This window comes from Dipodomys spectabilis, unplaced genomic scaffold, assembly GCF_019054845.1.
Source record: "Dipodomys spectabilis isolate Male_0828 unplaced genomic scaffold, ASM1905484v1 ptg000163l, whole genome shotgun sequence".
Taxonomy (NCBI): Eukaryota; Metazoa; Chordata; class Mammalia; order Rodentia; family Heteromyidae; genus Dipodomys; species Dipodomys spectabilis.
Window position 1 is genome coordinate 1,029,538 of NW_024870840.1, and position 26,140 is coordinate 1,055,677.

At 34.6% G+C, this 26,140-nt stretch overlaps 1 protein-coding gene across 1 annotated transcript; it reads left to right on the forward strand.

The window, feature by feature from the left end:
* The first annotated feature begins 612 nt into the window (after positions 1-612).
* Positions 613-24,554, forward strand: Alx1 (ALX homeobox 1). Its single transcript, XM_042693235.1, has 5 exons — positions 613-662; positions 987-1,264; positions 4,118-4,422; positions 7,280-7,408; positions 23,445-24,554. The coding sequence occupies exons 2-5, from the start codon at positions 1,039-1,041 to the stop codon at positions 23,763-23,765; spliced, it is 981 nt and encodes a 326-aa protein (XP_042549169.1). The 5' UTR covers positions 613-662; positions 987-1,038; the 3' UTR covers positions 23,766-24,554.
* Positions 24,555-26,140: the final 1,586 nt, after the last annotated feature.

A 26,140-nucleotide genomic window follows, 5' to 3' on the forward strand; every position in this document is an offset into this window, starting at 1 on the left:
TTTATAAAAATAATATGGGTCTGATGATCACAATCGGGGCCCAAGGGGAAAGGTGGAGAGGCGATGGGGAAATCGTCTGGTAAGTGGAATAATCGAATCGCTCCCTTGGCTCTCGTTCTGTTTATTCCCTTTCCCATCCATCCATCGCTATGCATTCTCGAGAGAAAGGAAAAGGCCCTGGGCCTCTTTAGAAGCTGACATGGCGCGGACGCCCTAGCTCGTCCGGCTTAGAAGCCCTGAGCGGTCTCTTTATAAAGCCTCGCCATTCTCCTTCACAATGCTTGGATCGGGCTCCTTTTGGGGCTTGAGATGAATGTGGATCTTCCCCGTAAACCATCTACAGATGAAATAAAAGCCTTTTACAGCAATACTTCCTTTCAAGTTCTTAAGATACCTCTGTAAATCTTTCTGGTGGTGGGTGGCTGGATGGGGGGGGTTGGACATGGGGTGTGGGGCGGGTGGTCCGGGCGGGCGCACAGCGTGGGGCCGGGGGGGGGGGAGTGAAGGGTTCACTGCGGTGCGATCTCACCCAACGTCTTCCAAAATGCCAGTCCGCGGTTGAGGCGACAATGTTTCTGGGTGGCAGGGGCCTGGTCTCTGCTGGCATTTGCTTGAATTGGAACTGTCCGTGCAACCTAGGCCTGGACGCACCCCCCGCCAGGGTAAGTGGGGGAAGATGGAGGTGGGGTAGGGTGGGGGCGGAGGGGGGGGGAACCCTGGGGTGGAGTTTAGTCGACTGCCTATTTTCATATTCATTAGAACTGGGAGGTTGCCCGAGGAGCCCAGCTGAGTTTCAAGATATAAAGGCAACTTCGGGTGCCCCCTTTTTTTCCAGCCGGGACGTATTAAAGGGCTCAGAGCCGGCAGTTCCCGGCGTCGCCCAGCCTCAAGCTCTCCTTCACCTTTCCCTCCTCCGTGGCCCTCCCTCCTCCCGCCCACTCGCGCCCTCCTCCCCCCCTCCCCCGCCACCCTCCCCTCTTCTCCAGCGCTACCCTCCACTCCTCGCCCGGACAACTCCCAGACGAGCCATCCAGGATTATGGAGTTTCTGAGCGAGAAGTTTGCTCTTAAGAGTCCGCCAAGTAAAACCAGTGACTTTTACATGGGCGCAGGAGGCGCGTTGGAGCACGTTATGGAGACGCTGGACAATGAGTCCTTTTACGGCAAAGCGTCGGCCGGCAAATGCGTGCAGGCCTTCGGGCCCCTGCCGCGAGCGGAGCATCACGTGCGGCTGGAGAGGACCTCGCCCTGTCAGGACAACAGTGGTGAGTCCCCAGAGGCGCGGCCCCGCCACGCAGCCCCCTTCCCCCCCCCCCCCCATCCCCGGCTCGGGAAAACCTCCCACTGGGTCAGCACGTTTAGGCGGTACAGGGGTGTCGGGGGTGCGGGAGAGAAAAGCGAGCACCAGAGGGGCTGGAGCTGGGCCGAGAAAGGCCGAGGCGCGGTGCGCCCCTTAGAGCGCGCGGTGTCCTGGAGTAGACTTCTGGGGATCGGGTGCCAAGGAAAGATCCTGAACGCGGTGGCTTCGCGCGATTCTCTTTTCGAGGTCGGCTGGTGCCTCTGAGGGTTCGAAAGGCTGTAATTAAGCCTCCAGGGCAAACTGATAAGCGCTAACGAGGCTGAGGTCGGCCGTGGAGCGCGCCGGCTGCCCGCGAGCCGGATGCCGGGGCTGAGGTCCTTCACAGCCCGGGGGAGCACTTCCCGATCCTCTGGAGGGAGGGAAGAGAAAGAAATCGTTGTTTTTTAGGTGAAAAACAAAATCGTCTGAAGAATGACGCTGTTTTAAAGTTTGAAGAAACAGAGCTTGTGTGAATTTGTGATTTCTGCGCTTTAAAAAAATTGTTTTGCGTCTCCAACAAAACACCTGATTTTTTTTTTTCATTTAAAACTCACCCAATTATTTTGAGTTGTGTGGGGGCAAAGAATCCCCGAGATCATCAGTCACTTGAGGATTCCTTACTTCCCATGAAAAGTCACCTCGTAAGCCTTTCAGAAGGATTCTGGGCTAAATCTTCAACTTTGAATGCCCAAGTATCTCAGAGTCAAAATGTCATCAAAACAAACCATCTATCTTTTCTATCTTGTAATTCAATACAAACCTATTATTTCAGATCTCGACAGCTAAAGCACGTTTACAATTTCAAGAGTCCCTTTTCCTTATCATTGTATATATTCTACAGTTAAGCTGTAAGGAGCGGGCTGCTTTAAAATAACAAACGAATTAAGTGTGAAATATTTACAACAAGTCCCCCCCCCCCCCGCACCCTATTTTAATGGAAGTTCACAAAATCTCGCCAGACACCAGCTTTGTGGGAAGGAATTTGTTTTCTAAAAAAAAATTCGTACAGAAGCTTCTTATGCAACTCATATTTGACTTCATTCCGAGTCGCATCGTTACCTTTGAAACATTAGTAGCATAACGACCAGCGACAAGCAGTAATTTTATCATTTATTTAGAAAAAAAAATTGATCGCTAATTCTTTACTGCTCGTAATTTCGGACTTTCTGGCTGTCTTGGTGACCACAGTGTCTGTGTCCTTGGGATTTTTCAAGTGTGTGCAGAAAGTTATTAGAACGGAGAGAACTTTCTTTCTTTCTTTCTTCCTTCCTTCCTTCCTTCCTTTCTTTCTTTCTTTCTTCCTTTCTTCCTTTCTTTCTATCTTTCTTTTTTTTGATGACCTGTTGTGTCGGCTACATTAGTCATATTTTAAATTGTCGGAAACCCGAAGTGAGAAGAGAAATGAGTAATTTTGGTTGTTATTAACTTCTATCAACTTCTGAACAAATATCACACGCTTAGGATATTTTTTTTTAACAGAAAGGGATTGAATAGGATGCCCAAGGACAAATGTCCGATTTCCTGTAGAAAGATCTAGTCTGTCTCCTGAGATGCCCCCAGCGTCTCCACTGCGCCCCCTCCCCCACTCCTAATTGCCGCAGTTCCCGGGTTGGCTCGGTCCTCAGAGACAAACCCGTATTGTTAATAAGTCCTGCTCCTTCTTTATATATATATATATATATATATATATATATATATATATATATATATATATTTACATAGCACCTTCCTTTACACGAAAGCTTCAAGGCATGTTTGTCCATCAAAATGAACTGGCTCTTAAAATATGTTCCCGGGACTGGTTTACAAAACAGAGACAAATAAAAACAACGGTACAAGTACGATGTCTGCCGAAAAGTATTGGTCTGACAGGATTGACTTTACTTTTTACAAAGCAAAAATGACTTCCAGTTCATTATGTGTATCCATGGTATTTGCGTGTGTGGCATTATAGGATTCATTTTTGTTTTATATCATGTTGCAAGCGTGCAATCAAATCTGAAGGAAATTACCGAAATTAAAACACCCCTTAACACAACACCAGATGTCAACCTTTGTAACGTTTTAATAGATGTTTTAATTTCTCTGCGTTCATAGAGAAAACAATGAAACCTTCTGTTTTAAAATATATTTCCCGAGTTAAACAAAAATGAAATAATTAAAGAGCTGTGAGATGAGTTAAAAGTAGTTTGCTGAAAAACTTACTCTTTTCTATAGAGAAACCACTTCCAGAGATTGACAAGGCTCATTTTGAATTTAGTATATGGCTTTTTGAAAGAAATTTAAATTCCGATGTGAGTTTTCACTTAAAATATTAAAAGTGTAATGGAAATAATGTTCCACATTGGTTCACTTAAGAACTTTTAAGTGGAAGAAGAGTTAACTGTTAGATACTATTGTATAGGTACTATTTACAATTGAAATATTTTTTGAGCCACAGGAGTCGATTAATTTTGTCTTTTACATGACAAGTTATGTTTCATTCATTTTCAAATGTCATAATCACTGAGTTTCTTTTTTAAGAGTAGATGATTATATATTGCATGAGTACTGTGGATGTTGGCAACTTACGAGTTGCATGTACACATTTAAAACTTATTTTAAGATTGTTCCACAGTAAATTAATAATTGTACATTCTGTGTGGTGTGATGACCGTTTTCACACTGGCACAGTTAATCCTTAGCACATTTATTTCTTTATGCCCTAAATTGCTTCTACTGGATTCGTGGAAATGTCTTTCACATTTCTGAGCACCATTGTTTTCCCCTCTGGATGCAGTGAACTATGGGATCACCAAAGTAGAGGGACAGCCTCTTCACACGGAACTGAATAGAGCCATGGACAACTGCAACAGTCTCCGGATGTCTCCCGTGAAAGGGATGCCAGAGAAAGGAGAACTGGATGAACTTGGGGATAAATGTGACAGCAATGTATCCAGCAGTAAGAAGAGAAGACACCGAACAACCTTCACCAGCCTGCAGCTGGAAGAGCTGGAGAAGGTCTTTCAGAAAACCCACTACCCGGATGTGTATGTCAGGGAACAACTGGCACTGCGCACGGAACTCACTGAGGCCAGGGTGCAGGTAGGCATCAAATGGAGTTCTGGCTGGGTAATGTGGAAAGAATGGCATGGCAGAGTAAATTATGAATTGCAATGGCTCATCAAGGAAGAAACTGACTCCCCACTGAATGCATAGAACAATGGGATGTATATGCTTGTAGGGCCATCAGAATCCCTTTGTTATTAGCAAAACTTTAACAACTCTCACAAAACATAAGAAGTCTAGTTACATTATATAACTTTAAAACTTAAAAGTCATTTACAAAGAAACAGACTACAATAACATAGCTCTGGTCTCAAAAAGAAACTGCCAAGAGGTCAAGACCAAATTGATAATTGTCTATCAGGTAATCAATACAGTATATTAACTTTTTATTTTTTCAACTATTGAGGGTTTTTTAGGTTACATACCAGATATTATTTTTCTAGTAGTGCATAAATAGCTTTATTTAGGTTGAGGAGCTAACAAAAGAGAAAATGAAACATTACACAAACTTCCGATTATTCTGTATATCACAAGATACCTTCATAAATGTGAACACTAAATAGTTCATTTGTAATTTTCTGTTCTCAGCTGTTGTCACTACAGACTGTCATATTTTATCTTCTAAACTATAGGTAAATCTTTAAGTTTTTCCAAGTGATGATATTTCTCAAAATAATTATTTTGCATATTCAATCATGTTTACAAAAAACGATTCAAATTTTCAAATAAGATCATTCAGTGTACTTAGTGTTAAAAAACTAAAAAAAAAAAAAAAAAAAGAAAATATACTGGATAAAATGCCAACTTGTAAGAATATTTTATTTTAGCTAGGTTTGATGTTCTTGACCTTTATTTTATTACTTACAAGTTAGAAGAGTTTCAAATGCAGCAGTAAGAAGCAAGCATTTTATTAGGGATTATTTTTACTATTCTAGAAAATGTTAAAACACCAAGAGAAAAAAATGAATAAGTGGTGAATAATGCTTTTCCAAGTGCAATAAGTATTACTTCTTAAGATCAAGCCATCATAAGGCCCATGTGTCATTAAAAACAACATCTGGTGGTTCAGGGTTAACAAGCAGCAGATTTTTGCTTGAGTTGTGGAAGCAAATGGTTATTTTATCTTAGCTCAGGAAGTAAATATATAGATAGTGTGTGCTAATGAAGAATTTTAGAATGGTCAAATATTAACATCAGTCCTGCATGTGTTTTTTTTTGTCTTGTGCATATGTATTTGAATTAGTTATACTTGTAACCATAGAAAAATGTGTTTACATATAGAGTGATCAGCTATGCACTACCCACGTTCCCCCTCAAGTCCTGATTAATTTTTATCTTAGAACATACCTAGAGATCCAACTCGAATCCTATTTTCTCAGCTTGTTCTCCATCCTGCTTTTCACATGAGACTGGATGTAGTCATTCATTTTAAGGAGAATCTTAGTCTTTTTTGTCAATGTGAAAAACAAATCAAAACTTACAGGGTAAAATCTATTCTTAATAAATTCTCTTAGTGTGCTCTTGGTGCCTGTCTCTGGAAACAGCAGCAACATATGTTTTCTTTTCTTTACTTTGCTTGCCATCTAAAGTCCTGGGTAGAACGGATAATCTTTATTGCCAGCAGTGTAGTAGGAACATGTTCTAAACAGGTAGCTCTTGTGTTTTGCTTGAAAGCTCTTCGAAGTTTCCATCTCAATTTGCAATATGACGTTATACTGAATAGGAATAATGTAACCAAAGTTGTGAAGATATATAAAGTTAGAGTTAAAAATGAGGAACAATGTATGGGAGTTTTGATTAAATGTGAATGAAAGGCCCTTTCATTTTTCACTTATATATACTTGAGTTCATTTTCATACTTGATTGCCTGCTTCTTCCCTAATCATTTTATGTTGGTACATACTTGTATAAATAATAATAGTATGATTTCTGAAAGCCGCTTGGATCATGTTCATGGAAAACAAATCAAAGTTTTTCATATTGAACATAGTTCTAGGTATGTGTGTTTTAATAGGCTGCAATATTACAGTGGACATTCTTGAGAAATAGAAGTATGAATTAATGAACCTTCTGAGAAATTTCTTAGGATCAATATTTCAAATAGATTAATTACAGAAATTGTATAAAACAGTTTAGTGGCCTGATAGAACCCGTCACCCCCAGGAATTCTGGGTAATTGTCTGTCTAAAATATTAGCTTTATTGCTAGTCTTAATGTATTTTATCACTTATGGAAGGATGTTTGTGAAAGCATCTGAGCATTTTCCATATCTGATATAGTTCATGTGATCATTACATGTATGTATTTTAAAAAACAGAGGTAAGTTTCATACTGACGTCACTTTACCTGTAATCCTCACGAGGCTCAGTACAGTATGGAATCTTATTTTTTTCCTATGTCTAAATGGAGGTATCTACTGCTATATGTTTTATATTGAATCTTAATATTTTGGTTTTATGATTAATATTTTATATTTTAATATATTTAAATATAGACATTATCCAGAAAAGTCATTTTGAGACATGTTTTTAAAAAAAATAAATCTTAAGAGACTCAAATAATAATATGGCTTTAGATTAGAAGGGGATTACCCTGATCATGTGGTAATGTAAGAGAGATGATACAGTGTAATTCATTTTATTATCCATAAATGATTAAACAGAAACATGATGTATCGAACAAATTTGCTGAAAGTCTCCTATTTGTGAATGATATTCCCTCATAGACACATCACATATAAGAGAATAACGTTTCAGTATTGTTTTCTGACATAAACTTTGTTAAGTTATTTTGTTAACTTAACAATTTCCTATCCGGTTTGAAATCTTTACTGTCATACTTGCTTTCCTAAAATATTTCTCAGCTAAAATTCTCTTTTTTTAAAAAAAAATAGGTTTGGTTTCAAAATCGAAGGGCCAAGTGGAGGAAAAGGGAACGTTACGGTCAAATACAGCAAGCTAAAAGCCACTTTGCTGCCACCTATGATATCTCAGTTTTACCAAGAACTGACAGCTACCCACAGGTATGGAAAATGACAAAGTGCTGCTACAGAAAAGTAGGTGTGTTTTGCATAAGCTTAGAGGGTGCGCACAGGCCCAGGATACCTAATACCTTTTATAATAGTATAACAGAATAATTTAATAGTATAATAGAATAACAGCTTCACCTTCATACCATTTTGTCCAGTTTTGTTTTTTTGTCATACTTTTTTTTTTAATTTCAGACTCATTCATATAAACATTTTATTGTATCTTTCTTTTGGATGCTGAATATATTTCAACTAGTGAATAGCATAATTTAATAACAAAAATCTTTTTAATTTTGCTGTACACATTATTTATACTCTTCCTTCAGTTCTAGAAATAAATACAATGTTTCCTGTCATATGGACTTTGTGGCTGCCATTTTATGGATTTTGCTAAAACATTGTTAAATGTGATCAATTATATTTAAAAATACCTTTTTTCCATGTTTTTTTTTAGGTCTGATATTGCTTGTTGGCTTGGGGATATAGTCTTTTATGATGTGCAGACAGTTTAAAAATTAATTATGGATGAAAAAGGTTTTTCTTCATAATGAATACTCTCTTACCTCTTTTCAAAGAGTTAATGATTCTTTTTGCCTAATTTTTCATTTTAATTATGAAAATATCTATATTTCCTTTTTCATATCTTATGTGTATATATTTTGCTTTTCTGATGTATTTCATATTTCCTTTTCCTGATACCTAATAATAATATGCAACCTGTGTAGTTGTTACATGGATAGAAATATATATATATATATATATAATTTATTATTCCTCTCCTATTGCTTAATATTTATGCAGTTGAAGATACTGCTCTAAAAACATAAAAGAAGTATATTTGCCAGCCAACATATGTTGATAATTCTATAACTATGTCACTTTTTTTCAAATGTAAATTATACAACCGTGGGTATGAATTTAGTTCTTTAATGTTTTAATTTCTTGTGTTTTTATGTCTCTAGTGTTCCATAAAATATTATTTTGGTATTTTCACTCCTCCAGATAAATCCACCAAATTTCTTGATACCATACCACATATAAAAAAGAGGATTTAGAGGCCACCTTGTTGAAGTCCTTCTTTTTAAAAGTTAGGAAAAGAAGGCTCAGTTGAGTTTAGGAGTTGGTTCCACGATCACACCAGTGGTTCTTGACATGGAAGTGTATAAAAACCATTGGCCACTAAGCCTTTCCCAAGGAGTTTGCCAAAACACCAACAGTCAGCCAACTATTTGAATAAGTGCATAGTGCTGGTTGTTTCTTTCGAAACTTACCGTGAAGCAATCACTTTATTTTCTCCTATGTAAAAGTACAAGTATGCTTCTGCTTATCTATTCTAGGGCTAGTGAAAATTTGTTAATCCCCTACTTTTGAATGACTTAGTTGAATTCTCAATAAATTGCTATAAGGATGTTGTCCTATGTCCTCACGGAGGACAAGAACTTCAGTGCCTTAAAGCTGTGGACACTGCTGTCACCACCCATCCATGTTCAGGTTACAAATAGAATTTAGTAAACTTCCATAAGAAATACAACCTTATGTGATACGTAATGATTAGCTTCATTTCTCAGGTAAGGAAATTAAGGCACAGTCAAATTTGATTCCCTTTTTTTCACAGAGAGTATATCTAAACATTTGAATTATTAATAAATAAATTTTTTAAAAAGCTTAAGAATCCTAGCTACTCAGGAGGCTGAGATCTGAGGATCATGGTTTAAGGCCAGCCCCAGCAGGAAAGTCCCTGAGACTTATCTCCAGTAACCACCAGAAAACCAGAAGTGGCGCTGTGGCTCAAGTGATAGAATACTCTCCTTGAGCTGAAGAGCTCAGGGATAGCACCCAGGCCCAGAGTTCAAGCCCCACTACTGACCAGAAAGAAAAAGAAAAAGAAAAAGAAAAAAAGGCTTAAGGATTGAATTGAATTGTATTATTTTCATGGCATACTTGAGTCTACAGTTGAGTTCAGAGGGGCAGGCAATGTATCCACAAGCCAATGAAATAATGAATGAGATGACTGAAACAGTAGGCATATACATGTGATCATTTTGAACTACTGATTGTGGTCATTTTAGGAATAACAACGAAGTATGAATGCTTTCAAAATGAATTTTCAACAGTTCAAATAGTGAGTTTATTGAATAACATTTGGCTATGATATGTCTTTATTTTTTTACATTTTATTTCAGTCTTTATTCCTTTCATTTTAAATTATGTGTTTGGTTTCTACTTCTGTGTTCTGAGCTCTATATTGTTTTATCTTTGTCTTTTCTTTCTTTAAGGTTTAATATAACATTTAGAGTAGGGTCTGGCACTAATTAATATCTATATAAGAGCCCCATGAACCTGAGTAGCAATCCCTTTTACCTAGGATTATTTTGTCATTCGGTTACTTTGCCTCACAATCTTAGAAATTAATTGACAAAAGGAAGCAGCCTGGTCTCTAAACAGGAAAGAAATGGTATATTAAAATATACATTGGTCGTCTCTTCACTCTAACAAAGAATGAAACATTTCCTTCCATAAACCATAGGAATTTTGAATCAAATTTCCTTGTCATCCCTATAATTTGTGAACATCAATTCTATACCAAAGCATGGAAATAGAGAGAAATTATGTGGAATTTATTTTTGACAGTGAAATTCATAAATGGTCACAAAACCAACACTAAAAAAAATGATAATACTCTCCTATATTGGTAAATAATTTTATGTTTGCTTGCCAAAAATTTAGAACTTGACTGTGTACAACTTCTCACTGTTGATACTGGATAAACCCAGGAGAAAATCCCCTTTTAGCTAAAAAATATGTGTCAGACATTTTTAGATTGTTTGAAATATGTAATTATGTCAAGATTATGTCTCCTAGGCTTCAGCCTAGAGGAATTGATTCTTTTTTATTTTGTGTCATGTGCATTGAAAATAGAAAAATATAATGGGAGAATTAGGAACTGAAATAGAATCCAACAACTCAAAGCAGTAAGACATTGAATTTGGTTACTGTTACTAATTACAGAAGAAAATTATTAACTACAGATATTTGGAAACTAGAAAATGTTGGAGGAGGACAGAAATAAAGAATGAACAATTTGGCAGTAAAACAAAAACATACACAGAACTTCATGAAAAACAGAGATGGTTTAGAATATGTCCTCTTCAATCCCAATTGCTATAAGCAACCATGGTACCTTGCATAAAGGTGTGTGTATATAACATATGTTTGTTTAGGAACATTGATTAATACTCATAACATGTTTTAAATATTTTGTTTCAACTGGTTTTCATTATACTATATAGTGACAATAACACTGGAATAATAACAGTAAAATAACAGCTAGCAATCAGGTGTTTATTTCAAGGCAAGCAATTGCTCTACTTCTCCTGAGGCTAGGTTTTCTTTTCTTTTTTTCTTTTTCTTTTTTTTCATTTTTTTTAATTGTGAAAATACCATACAGAGGGGTTACAATTACATGAGCAAGGTAATGAGTACATTTTTTTTATCAAGCATTGTTGCCTCCTTTGTTTCCTCTTCCCATCCCTTCCCATCCACCCTCACCCCCCCAGAGCCCGCCTCCCACCGGCCCTTGCCAGAGTTGTAAAGTTCATTTTTCGACATAACGTCTTGCACATCTCATTGTCTCAATGGGTCCATCTGTATCCGTATTTAAACAATTTGTTTTTTCCCTTCCCCTCCACAAAGTATACCAATATCAAATACAGTGAAAACAGGGGTAATACCATGGGGGAGGGACATACAAAGCAACAAAGAAATCATCTTATTAATATGTTAGACACAATAGCAAAAAAGAAAAAAAACATTTGAGTCCTTATCTTGGTGTTTATTTCATCTAACATCAACTTATCTGACCATTTCTGCTTGTCTCAGACATATACTAGTTATTGCAAATAAGGGAAACCATGGCACCTATGCTTCTTTGGGCCTGGCTTACTTCACTTAATATAATTTTTTCCAAGTCTTTCCATTTCCTAACAAATGGGGCAATGTCATTCTTTCTGATGGAGGCATAGAATTCCATTGTGTATATATTCCACATTTTCTTGATCCATTCATCTACTGAGGGGCATCTGGGTTGGTTCTATATGTTTACTGAGGCTCAGGTTTTCTAAGTCCAGTAGTCAACAGGTCTTCATGCACCTTTGTCTCTTATTTCAGCACTTAATGAAATGATTTAATTTTGACCCTGAAACAGTGCATTCATTTTGGAAAAAAAACTGCTTCCATTTTTAAAATGTATAAAAGCATTTTAAATATTGGCGCTTCTTAGACTGTTTGAAGATACTTAAGTTTGCTCTTATTGGATAGCAAATAGATAAGAAAATGGAATGTGTAATATTTACAGCAAAATACTTGAAGGTAGCAATTCTTGATGCACTGAAAATGCTACTTTAAAAATTAGTCTTTTATTGGCCCACACTATCAGTTGCCATTTTTGGCAATATGATTCAGCTAAATCAGAGTATTCACTATTGCTCAAGATATGGGATTTTTGCTTCTTTACTTAATTATTTGCAGTCATGGAGTATATAACTGGGGTATATACTGGGTATATAACCGGGGTATATACACTGGGATATATAACACTTGCCTACCAAGTGCAAGATCCTGAGTTCAGTCTCCAATACTGTGGAAAAAAATAAAAATTAACCTAGGGCTGGAGGTATAGTCTATTGATACGTGCTTTGCATGTATGAGGCCATGGTATAAATTCCTAGCACCTAAGTAATACATTTTTAACATGGCATTTTAACAACACTTTAATTGCTTGTGCTAAAACTATCCATGCCCAACCCATATTTTCTCTTTAGAGCTTCTTGTTCCTTCCTCAGCCCATCATTTTCTCAATGGCTTTGCGTTAGGTTTTATACCATTATCTTCCTTCTGTTTACAATGTGCAGTGTTCTTAGCCCCTCCCCGTATCATTGAAGTATTAAGTGACTTCCGTAACTATTGAATAAATGAAAACAAAAACACACATTTCCTTCAGATGCTTCTTCACTTGTATGTTATACAACAAGAATAATCAATTTGTAATAAACAGCAGAGTTGCTCTTATAACTAGCCTTGTGGGCTGAAGCAATTAAGTTTTCCTTCTCTGATAGATTTTAGATTCTTTTCAGCTTAACTTTATTTTCTTTAAGTATTGCTTGCATTTTATCAACAAATATATGCTAGTCTCTGATTTTGGCACAGAGGATATAAATCTAAAGAAAATCTCCTGTTTTGTAGATACATTATAAACTAGGTAATTTTTAAAAATCATATTTATACTCCATTCTATGCCCACTTCTTGGTTCAGACTAGACTCATCTTACTGAAAGACAGAAATGATTTTAGCTTTGAATTAAAAAAGAAAAAAGAGAACAAGCAAGGATGTTTCACTTGACACCCATTTACAAGATAATGAAATCAAATCAAATCTTATTTATTTATTTATTTTAGTCCTCCTCTTTGGAGGACTGTAGACAGCTGCCATTCTGATAAGGATTGCTACTTCCATGCTGGTAGGCTCAGTTTGGATTAAGGAGCATTAATTTTATTATGTACTAGTTAAGTGACTTTAGGTAAGTCCTTTGGCTTCATGGTTCTTCAGATTCTTTATTCTTAAAATGGAAATTGAATATTGGTAATGGAGATGGTAATGTTTCTTTGTTGTTGTTGTTGTTCGTGAGGATTAGAAATACTTCTGCATGGAGAAGTCTTTGTTTAAAGTCTGTGTAGATGAATCATGGGATTTGAGTAATGTCTGGCATTAACATAAGGACCAGGAACTTCCAGGTCAAGGAATCATATTGTGGTGGTGTAAACACTGACTGCCACTTAATAGCTTTCATATTTTTGGCAAATGAATTAATTTCTTGGGATAACACTTCTCATTTATGAAAATGTGAGAATGAAATTGTGAGGATGAAAATTCACATGATGTTTCTATTGCACAAAATAGCTTCTGAGAAGTTCAAAGGACTTTACCACATACACTTCTATTCAATAAATAGTTGTAATTATTAGGTCACATTTATCCATCTTTATTATCTTCTACATCTCTGTAGATACTTAGTTTAAATATTCTGTTACATTGTAGCACTTAAACTCATTTCATCTCAATAAAGTCACTATTTAAGTATCTATGGAAGGCTAGGTTCCAGTTGCTTATGCCTTTAACCCTAGCTACTCAGGAGGCTGAGATCTGAGGATCACAGTTCAAAGCTAGCCGGGGCAGGAAACTGTGAGACTCTTATCTCCAATAAACCACTCAGAAAACTGTAAGTAGAGCTGTGGCTCAAGCAGTAGAGTACTGTCCTTGAGCTGAAGAGCACAGTAACAGTTCACAAGCCTAGAGTTTAAGCCCCATGACCAAAAGAAAAAAAAAAATCTATGGAAAGGTCAGTATTTGGGGCACAGTTTAAGTCACCAGAGTTATACTGTCTAAACAAAAATGTTTGCTGCAGAAGTTTCAGAAAAGAGGTTAAAAGTTTTTCTCACTTGAATTTTGAATGAAGTTTTACTCAGTATACAGCCAGTACAACCACTAAATCCACATGTACCAAATGTGTAAAGGGACTAACATAATATCTTGTTTCCAGTGGTTTTAATCATGTTTTTATACATAGAAATATGTCCCATTTGGAGCTTGAATGTACCAAGAGGAAGATTCAAGTTGTGTATAACTTGTAGTCACTGGGATAATTTAAAACACAAATCAAAGCTTATGTCATTAGTAGTTTAAATTTTTTCCAAACATTGAAGTCATAAAATTTAAAAAAATTAAATTAGTTTCCATATGATGGTGATTGTGAAGATATGAGACACCTATCTTTCTATCATTTATGCATTAATCGTCAAAGTTACCTTTGCATAATGACAAATAAAAGAATAAAAAATATAGAACGTATCACTTTTTACCCTTAAGTTGTAGCAGTTTGAGGACTGGAGGAGTTTTATTATTTGGAGAAAATTGTGTCCAATATTTTTATTCTTTTTCTCATATATATATATATGTGCATATATATATATATATATATATGCTAGTTTTATTTTTATTTTTTATTTTTTTGGTTGGTCACGGGCTTAAACTCAAGGTCTGGGCTCTGACTCTGTCCCTGAGACTTTTTGCTCAAGGCTAGTGCTCTACCACTTTGAGTCACAGAATCACTTCTGGTTTCTGTTGGTTAATTATAGATAAGAGTCTCTCAGATTTTCCTGCATGGGCTGGTTTCAGAAAACCATGATCCTCATATCTCAGTCTCCTGAATATCTAGGATAACAGGTGTGAGCCATTGGTACCCAGCTCTCCAAACTATTTAAAATAAATAAACACAGTTTGATTTTTTAAATAATCAATAATATACTAATAATTAGTATACTGAGCAATGAATGTGATTTATGATCTGTCACATAATATATCTCTTATGCTGAATGGTAGGACAAAAAATGTTACTACGATTTGGTACAACAAATCATATTGCTATCACACAGTGGATAATTAATTGTAAATAAAAATACATACAATATAGAAAAATATAAAGAATTTTTCATTCCTCAAATAAAATATAGTTTTTGCACTTCGCAGACATTCTAATTAAATGTATAAAATACACATACTTTATATAAGCATGTAGGAAGAATATTTCAGCTGGGGATGTAAAATGCTTGCCTAGCATGTTCAAAGCCTCATCTTGAAAAGCAAACAAACAAAGAATACCTTATATATGTGTATAAATGTTGAAAGTAAGAAATGTGTATCATGGGGCATTTGGTCAGCACCCACTGAGGACAGGCACTCCTAGCTATATTGAGTATTTTTTATTTCATTAAAATTTAATGTCTTAATTAATGAAATTATATCATTATATCATTAAGATTTCCACTTTAATAATTTACTTCACTCTGAATCAGATGCAGCTTCATTCTTACATACTAATGCTGCTCTTCTATTATTTATTTCCCCTAAAATGAAAGGCAATTTTCACCAGTCTCTCAAATCTTACATGAAACTTTTGTGTAGCTTTACACATTAACTAAAAAAAAATAGTATATTTAATTTGTTGTACATAAGAGTTGCAATTTATCAAAGTAGTTTAGGAATACAGGGCATCCTGATCAGTGTCACCCTGTCAACATTGTTGTTCCTTACCCCTAATACTATAAAGATGTGAGGAACATTCTAGGGAAGATTTTGAAATAATTAAGCTTAGTTTTTTTGGAAAAGCATATATTCTAGTTTAATGTGATTTGATTATGTACACAGTAGCAGCTTTTGGGGGGTGGTGCCCTGGGGTTTCAACTCTGGGCCTTGACACTGTCTTTGAGCCCTTTCCCTTTCGTGCAAAGCTAATGCTCTACTACTTTGAGAGACAGCTCCACTTCTGGTTTTCTGGTGTTTAATGTAATTAGAGATAAAGAGTCTCACAGACTACTTGCCTGGGCTGGCTTTGAACTGCGATCTTCAGTTCTCAGCCTCTTAAGTAGCTAGGATTACAGGCGTGAGCCACCAACACCTGGAAGTAACAGCTTTTATTTTGTTTTATTTTTGCTTATAATAAGTAATTCCTGTTAAAGTCCTGAATTTATTATAAACATTTTGGCTTTTAAAAATTCATTTAAAAAACATCTTATATTTTAAGAGGAAAGTAAATCAATAACTGGAACTGATAGGCAAAACTAAGGAAAATATAAAAATACGTTATTACACAATGCCAAGGTTAACACGCATGAAGGAACTGAGAAGAGTTAGGTAGAAGATAAAGACTTTAACGCCAGACAAGTCAACGAACACATATATATAGGTTAAAATCTGCAGTTCCCATGCTTGCTGTTAGTGTGACCTTAAGTTATCCTTTGACCCAGAATTTTACATATCTCACATTTCTTTGGAATTTTTATTTAGTTGTTTACTTTTGAGATGAGGTCTCACTGTTTCTCAGTCCAAGATACATAAGCCTCGGACCTTTGATATACTGCTCAGTTGGGAACATATGAGCCTGTCTTTGATAGATTTACATGATAAATAATGGATATTAAATAGACAACATTTTATAAAAAAGAAATTGCTTTGTAAAAAATAAGAAAAGCAAAATTCCAACGTTGCAACTAATACAATTTGAAGATGAATAAAGTTAATAGCTTTATAGATAATATTGTGACTGAAAAATTCAAAGCTAATGTGTCACTCCAAATAAGAGTCTCTGAGATTACAAATATTTCCTGCAAATTAAAGTATTTTCACATTGGTTAGGCACTGTCAGTTTTGAAGGTACAGCAAAACTATGTTTTAAATATTTTTATTATAATCTTGGATTTTTTTGTAACTGGGAAGTTGACATTAATAATGAATCCAACACTGATGAGTCAGCAGTAGTTATCACACTTATATTACAATACTTACAAAACAATTTAACTAATGTCTGGAAAACATTTCACATGACATTGTTGCTTCATAGTAATAAAATAGCAAAGACTGGGTGTAGTTGTTTTATTCCTCTCTGAAATAAGTTCCCTTGGGAAGAGTTCTTTAAAAATCTATCTGGTGAGATTTCCTATAAAATAATCACTTTAATGTTTAAATTACTATAAAAGTAAAACAATACATTCAACAGTAAAGGAAAAGAAAAAAGTATGTAATGATCTTATAGCTTTGATTGCGAGTTCTTTCATGAACTATTTGAATAGTAAACATTTATACAAGTTTATATGATGTGATTTTGAAAATTTCCAGGTATTTACATTTCTCATGAAATAGATTTTAGTTTTTCTTTAACAGAAGAAATTATTCTTTTTTCATAAGCCGTTTTATTCTTATCAGTCTCCTATGATGCTTACATCTAATAGTGATATTTTAAATTAAACAAAAAGGCATTCTTCCTTGTTTTTAATTTCTCAATCTATTTCTAAAATCAAAAAATTTAAAGTGACAATTTGTGTTTATTATAAGATCATTTCTGCCAAAGCTTTGTAATCATTTCAGTTTTATAATTTTTACTAAAAATTATTTCAGTAATTTTTGAAGTGCAAATTGACTTTAAAATCCTAATATTTCATATATCATTTTATGTATTTTTGACAACAAAAGACCTAATATGTAAAGATACTGAGTTGACCTAGTTTTTATGAGAAGCAATATCTAACACACAGTGAAATTGGTCAGGTAAACAAGTCCAGTGTAGTCACTGGTAGCAAATTCACTAGTCAGTGAATTTAGTCAGTCACTGGTAGCAAATTCACATAGAAATCGACTTTTTCTTCTTGCCAACAACTCATGAATGTACTAACTAGAAAAGTCAGTGAGACTCTAGTCAGTCATTGAGTAAATATATCTGCTACTTACTAAGTATCTGATTCTTATTAGCGTTTTTTCACCCTAAAACTTCTAAGGGATTCGATAATAAAGTATATAATACTTTCTTTAAAAAATTATTCTGCTATTGTAAGAATTAATGCTTTGAATTTTTAAGAGGTTGTATTTTATCTGCTACATAAATTACGTAATGATAATGTACTAATAAACTTATATGGTAAATCTTGAATGATACACAGAGTCGTCAGTAAATAAACATTCTGTCAAGGAAGAAAAACAAGCCAATTTTCAAGTTTTTGTGTAAATAAGATATTGTTATAAGGTTATCAAAAGTACCTCTTTATAAGTCCCTAAGCTTTGTCTTTTTAGCTAAACTTTCATAAGACAAGGTGTGAACATGTGCCATTAATGTATTGTGTGTGTATAGATATTACAAATGTTTGGTAGCAGAAGAAGCAGTTCTAGTAGAGGAGCAGTCATGTTAAATAAATTAATTTTAGTCAAAAATAATTTCTGTAGATCCTTTAAAATTAATGAGAAGTATGTTACTCGCAGTTTCATGGCATTCATTATTTGAACTACATACAAAAGTTTAGTATCTTCTAAATAGTACTAACATTCGGTTATAAAATATAAAATGCTGTCATAAAACTATTTGATTTTCAGTTTATACCATACTACATTATGACTAAGAAAAAAGACTCATATTTCTTCTAAAAAGTATTAAAAGCCACTACACTTAAAGTAAGCAGATAGATTATAAATGTACACCAAGTTCAGGATAATAAAATCTGCTTTGCAGTTTGGTCACAAAGAATGTATGGATATCAATTTTCTAAGATAAATGAATTATATAATTTCATAGCCATGATTTATCATACTATTTCATTACAAATACATATCTAACACGAAGAACTCAATCAATATTATTTTTCTCCCTCCTTTTTTTTCCTCTTGCTTTCAGTCTCTGTAAAGCCAATGAATTGTTTCAGTTTGAAAAGAATGAATCAGAAAACATCCCGCCCCATAATCCCAGAATTATAAAATAATTATGGGTTCAGTTTTTTTATTTGCTTAGGAAAACACTAAGGGGCACATGTTCAAGTGGACGGGAGTAAGACAGCTGAACTTCCATTCATGCTAATGGGAGGTATTTGGCCAAGTTTCCTGGACAGTGCTTTGAACATTCCCCTACAACTAAAAAAAAATGTTGGGAAGCACATTAAAATATGGAATGTTTTTTTAAGTTCTTCACTTCTTTTAAACATAACAAAAGAAAAAATGTGAAAGCTATTTCCCCTACTTTCTCTTTTTAAAAACAGACCAAGGAAAGATGCTGTTGTACAGAACTTGAATATTGTATAGATTTGGAGTAAAAAAAAAAAAAACAAAACTCTTTTGTTGCTTTGTACTGACTGACCTTATAGTATCTATAAAATACTGCAAAACAGGAGCATTTATTTTAATGAATCCAGAGTATGAGATTTTCATGGGCTTGCCTTTTGAGAAGTAATGTATAGTTTTACTTAATGCAGTTTGTTAATGCCTGCATGCAAGTTAACTAAAAACTTGTTCTCCACTGCTCTTTCATGCACACACCTAGAGTAAAATTTAGCAGGCGAGCACTTGCCTTGGCAGTAGTAGATTTCATCAACTATAAGCTTAAAGAAAACAACTTTGTTTTTGAACCCAATGTTGCCTTCAAATGTTAATAGAGGCAGGTGATCTACAGCAAGTATTTTTTTTCCTACAGTGAGGATTTATTATAAATACCATGTACTGACAAGGGTGAAGGTTGAGAACACAAGTATATCCAGAGGGACATGCATACATGATGGAGCTCAGAAGTTACATCATATAGTTTAAAAGACTAAAGCAGTATACCTGGAGTCATGAGACATGAGGATTGTGCCATAGTTGCCTGAAAAGATTTCTGTATGGTCACATGCTTGGAACAGATTATTTTAAGGAAAATAAAGTCACAGAGGAATATAGCTCACCTTTCTAGAGCTCTCCAGAAGAATGGACTGTTGCTTTTTTGTTTCTTTCTTTTTAAAATATATAGCTTCTTATCATGGGAAGTGAATAAAATTAAAGATGTAGTAGAGGATTTTTACATGTGGAAGAAAGACCACAGAAAATGTTTCCTCATTACAGTAGATTTCATGATTGTCTGTATTATTATTATGATTACCACCACCATCACCATCACCATTTTTATATAGAGTCCTCACGGTGGTATAGTAAATCATAAAGCTCAAGAAAATTCATCTGTGATAGGGAATGAGTTTTGACAGAGAAAGCAAAAGCTATTCAGATAAATAGACACAGCAAGGTCTAGGAGCGCAAATGTGATTTCTGTAAGTATGGCAATTCTAGAGTTGAAATTATGAAACGAACTATGGGTACATTAGCATAGGTTGTCCATACAAGTTTGACTATTGTTCTAAAATAGATCTGCCCAAATTTTATATTTTCATGGATTTTTCAGTTTATTCCGTTAATGTCATTAAGTACCCCTGTGTTCTCTTAGGTTTCCAGTAGAGGGAAGAGTTGTGATTACTAATCATGAGTTCTGTTTTCACAGTAGACCCTGCCACCATTTATAATTAGATAAGTAAGCAACTGTAGCTCATAGAACTATGCATGTTATTATAGAATTTCTTGATATTTCCAGGTTTGACCTGTAGTGTTAATGTCAGATATCATATGTGTAATAATAATCATCTTCATCAAATGTTTCAATATCCAGAAGAATTGTTTGAAAGGAGGTAAAATCACAGTTCACTGGTGATACTCTCTTAGTTTAGATTAGCATCTAAACATTTGGATGGACATTTACTAGATCATTTAAGTCCATTGAAAGCAAGTTGAGCATTTTAAAATGAAAGATGCTGAGAGGGATACTGAAGAGTCAGAAAAGAGGGAGGGGGAGGAAGGGAGAAAGGGAGGGATGGGGGAATAAGGACAAAGTAAGAGACATTACAGAAACATAACAAATTACTAAATATGCACCAGATTCTCTATGAGATTAAATAAAAGTTCTTCAGAATATCTGGATATCTTTTAATGCAACTGAAGCACTGCTCTAGAAGATTTCATTATCAATCTGATAGCATAGGAAACATGTTCATGTCTTAGAAATTATTTCATCAAAGATTGATCAGATCCAATTAAGAAGTTTAGATTAAAATAAAATCATTTGTCCTTTAATTGTTTCAGTACAATAGACTCTAGATTTTTTAAAAATTTACTTATGGAGTAATGTTAATTCCTTTTTGTTTATGTATATTAATTTGGTTTATGTATATTAATGGTTGTTTTCTCCAACTATTTTCCTGTTTTTTTCCTAGTTGGTAAACATATATATATATATATATATTCATATATATAAGCATAGACACATATATCTTGCATGTATATGACATATAGTGGGGTACTTTTAATACTTTTTTATTGTAAAAGTACCATACAGAGGGGTTAAGTTACATGAGCAAGGTAATGAATACATTTCCTATCAAGCATTGTTACCTCCTTTGTTTTTCTCCTACCATCCCTTCCCTCCCATCTCAGAAACTACACTCCCCTCTCTCCCATCCCTCCTCCCTGCCTAAATTGTAAAGTTCATTTTTCAACATAGTGTTTTGTACATCTCATTGTTACAATGGGTCAAACTGTATCTCTATTTAAGCACTTTGTTTTTTTTTCCCTTCCCCTCCCCAACTTAGAGAAGTTTATATGCAAGATACAGGGCACCAACATCAAATACAGTGAAAACAGGGGTTATACCATGGGGGAGGAGCATACAAAGAAACAAAAAACATCACATGGTACATTACAAATACACTAGAAACAATAACAAGCAAGAAAAAACCACTTGTGTCAATATCTTGGGGTTCATTTCACTTAACACCATCTTATCTGGTCATATGTACATAGCTTGTCCCAGACATATATTAGTTATTGCAAATAAGTGAAACCATAGAACCTATGTTTCTTTGGGCCTGGCTAACTTCAATAGTGGGTTATTTTTAATAGATTTTAATATCATTTGTGAATCAAGAATTTCTTTAGCAAAAAATAAATGTATGCTATTACTATCTTCTCATTTAAATTTTTAAATCTCTAATTCAAACATTTTTTTTAGGTGGAAATTAGTTCGTGTGTTTTCTGTTGTGCTTTGAAACTGGTGAAACCATCATTTATGAATGACAGCATGACCTCTATCAGTGTTAGATTTACAAACATATTTTGCACTACTGATCAAAGATAAGATATTATCACCAGTACAGTTTAAATTTGAGTTTTTTATAACTGCATCAGAGATTCCATTTACTAGCCTTGAATCTTTAAGTTAAAACCATTATAAGAAAGCATGTCTATTGGTCAAAATCCTCAATCCCGTTTTATTTTTATGACCTTGAATCATATATACTACTATCATATTCTAATTAAAATGTATTATAATCGGGATGTAGAAATCATGTCATCTAGTATGGTAGCATATGCCTCTAATCCCAGCTTTAAGGAAGATGAGCAGAAGCATTGCCAGTTCAAGATCAGCCGGGGTACTTAATAAGATTTCATTTCCACAACCAAAAGTAAACATAAAACCAAAGTTTAAAAGTATATAATTTTATTTCATTGTCTAAAGCTTCATCTTTCTGATTTGCTATTCCATGCTACATTTCCTCCCTTTTCCACTTCCATAGCTCCTGCCAATTGTCATGATTTTCTCTGTACTTCTTAGTAATGCATGTGGTCAGAGTTGTTGTTTATTGAGATTGGGATGGTTTCTATATAAAGCTCATATTTTCTAAGTTCTACTGAATTTTGCTTTTATGGGCTAGTGGCTTTAGAGAAAATTGCATTTGTTAATAATACTATATGAAATTGTTTTCTGTAAAGACTTAATAGTATGAGCTGACAATTTTCGGGCATAACTTTTTAAAGTTTCACATCACATATATGTTTTATAGAATGTTTTTACATTATTGTCATCTGATATTTTTGCTAATTTTTTTCAGCTACACTTTCAACATTTGCTAATAGTCCATGTTTTAGAATTCTTAAGTTTGTTTTACATGTCACACGTCTGTTTCAAATTCACTGTGTCATATATGAATAATAAAATAAATACTTAAAACTTATAGTTTTTTTCAGAGTTGCAGAACAATTTAAGACCATGGGAATTTTTTAAAATCAGAAAGCAACCTTTTTCCAAAACAAATTTGATCACAAATATTTTTACAGACCAAGTAGCCTAATGTTGGCAGTGACTTCCAATAAAACCACTGCACCAAGAGTCTAATTTCAGAACCTGCATAAGATGAGGGTGTTTCATGTTTTTTTCAGAAAAAAATGGAAATGAGCTTTCAACTTAAAACCATATTTTAGACCCTCTTTCCTGAGCACAAGAACCTAATTCTTGAATTGACTAAATCTTCCAGATGCATTTAAAAATCATGACTATAAAGAGAATATGGAAGAGATGGATGTGTTTTCAGTGTTTTATTTGGTTCTGTATATGGTCTTTGATGATCTATTCCAGTACATAAGCTAGCACAAACTCTTGAATAATTATTTTTCAGTCACAGTTTTATGTATCCAGAGTGTAATTACAGCCTACTGGATGCAGACGAATAATGAGTAGCTTACCCGACTTTAGTAAATAGCCTTTGAGAAAGTGCGAATGTAATATTTTGTTGTTTTTATCTATTCCAGATTCAGAACAACTTGTGGGCAGGAAATGCAAGTGGTGGTTCTGTGGTTACGTCATGTATGTTACCACGTGACACTTCCTCCTGCATGACGCCTTACTCTCACTCTCCTCGGACAGATTCCAGTTACACAGGGTTTTCAAACCACCAGAATCAGTTCAGCCACATGCCCCTCAACAATTTCTTCACTGACTCTCTTCTTACTGGGGCTACCAATGGACATGCGTTTGAAACAAAGCCAGAGTTTGAAAGGAGGTCTTCTAGTATCGCAGTTCTTCGAATGAAAGCCAAAGAGCATACTGCCAATATTTCATGGGCCATGTAACATACAGTACTCTTTTATTTTATTTTTTTCCATAGCAAAGTAAATCGTTCTTATTTCTCATATTTAAAGGATACCACAATAAGCTGCTGTGTGTGGATTTGCTAAAGGTCAGGATATACAGTGAGACCCGCTTATATGAATAGTTGTTATTATTTAACGTTAAAATCTAAGAGTGAACCTCTAAAGAGACTAAATAGGTTTACCATGCACCGGGTTCCAGAAACTCTGTTTTAGTAGTATGACTTTTTCCTCCCCTATTGTACAAGTCAAATGAAATATGGTCTTGCAACTTCTTAAAAGAATAAATGTATTAAACAAATTCCTCTGTTCTAGATTGATTTATGTTAGTTCTGTATAACAAGAAATCCCTTGTAAAATGATACCTGATAAAGGAGGAAATACACTGGGGAAAATGTCAAGATACCAAAGCTGTCAGGTAAATATTGAGCTAGAGTGTTTTGTGGAGTTAACTGCCATTTCTCCTTTTGGCTCCCAGAAGCAATGATCATATTCCCTGTTGCTGAGAATTTATCTTCAAGCCTCAAAACAATGTTTTTTTTTTTTAAACTTTTAGATGTTTTAGTGAATTTCTACTCAGTGAAAGAAGATCTTTTCTGAAATGACCAGCAGCATTTCATGAAATATCTAGGCACAGTTTCCTGAAACCATGTGGCTGAAGGCGATAACTGAAATATTCCGGTGTGGTTGAAAATGTAGTCATGAGGACAGTTTTAATAAATGCTGTGTTTTAATGAAAAAGCAAAGATGGACCTCAATGACTTAGTTAACACAAACAATGCCAATAAACCAAAGCAACCAAAGAACAACACATTACCCAGCATTCTAAAACTAAAATTTTGTTTCTGAAACTAAAATTATATTCATTGACCTGCATCATTAAAATACACTGAAAGTAACATTTTTAAAAAATTTTTGTGGGTATGTACATTTTCTGATGTATGTGTGAGGGTTTTTTTTCTTGACATATGTCTTCAGCAGCATTTGCTACTGTGGTTTTCAATAGAGAATTAAGATGTCTAAAATTTCTGGTAGAAATGAAGAGAAGAAAAATCCATTGCATCTGGAAAATTGCTAACTCCTTTGATTTACTTCTCCTCCCTTTCCCCTGTCACATTCCAAATTTTTTCAGATGAGTGAAATGTCAGCCTCCTTGGAAGACTCTTAAGTTCATAAAGCCAAAGTAAATTAATTGAAATGAAGATGACTTCCATGGCTGGGATGAGAGCAAAGGGTTGCTCTTTGTTCTTTTGGAATATTCTCATGGTTCCTGAGACTTCAGGGATCTGCTGGAAAAGACCAAATGGTTAAACAACAGGAATAAATGAATTGTGAAAATTAAATTTTAGGAAAAGTACTTTTATCTATGATAGTCTCTTCTCAGTGGGAAAATATTTACGGCAATTACACATTGTTTGTAATAAAATTTTAAAATCAAACAGATGATGGAGATGAGTGATGTCCTAAGCTAACATTCCATGACTTGCAATAACTCTATTCTTTATTACTTTTTTTGTTCTTTTTAGTTTTGTTCCCAAGAAAAACTTGTTCAACTTTGGCCCTAAGAGTTATGCTTACATGCAGGAACTCTTCATAAAAGATTGTAGGGAAGCAGTTAAGTATGTTTCTTTTAATATACTCATATATGGCTTGTACCAATCTGTGAATTAAAATTTAAAATGGAAATGTAAAATTCTGTGTTTCAAGATTTCACAAATTTTATAATACTATTTTCATGTTTTCTTCTTTCATGATTTAATTTTTTAGCTAAGTCATATTTTTATAAGAAAGGAAAGATATAAAGTATGAATTCTACCTAATTTCTTAGTTTTCTTCTTTTACATTTTACTCCTCATATATCATAATTAGGTAAAACTTCTGCAATTCAGCTTTTTAAAATTCAAAATACTTTCCTAAATAAGGCTTTATATCTGCTATCTGCTACATAAATATAATTTAATCAGAAAATTTTAAATACTGACAGTGTATGGAAAACTATGTAGAATAATAAAATACATATTGACCATACACTCACCATATTCAACAAGTATATGATGTTCATGAGGACAGAAAGAAGTGTTCAATTTTTTTTTTTTTGGGGTCCGGTCGTGGGGCCTGAACTCTGGCCCTGGGCGCTGTCCCTCAGCTCTTCAGCTCAAAGCTAGCGTTCTACCACTTGAGCCACAGCACCACTTCCGGCTTTTTTCTTTTTGCTTATGTGGTGCTGAGGAATGAAACCCAGGGCCTCAGGCATGCAAGGCAAGCACTCTACCACTCAGCCAACTTCCCAGCCCGAAGTGTTCAATTTTTTTGTGTCTTATAACCTGTGAACTTTTTTATTTACTAAAATATTTATT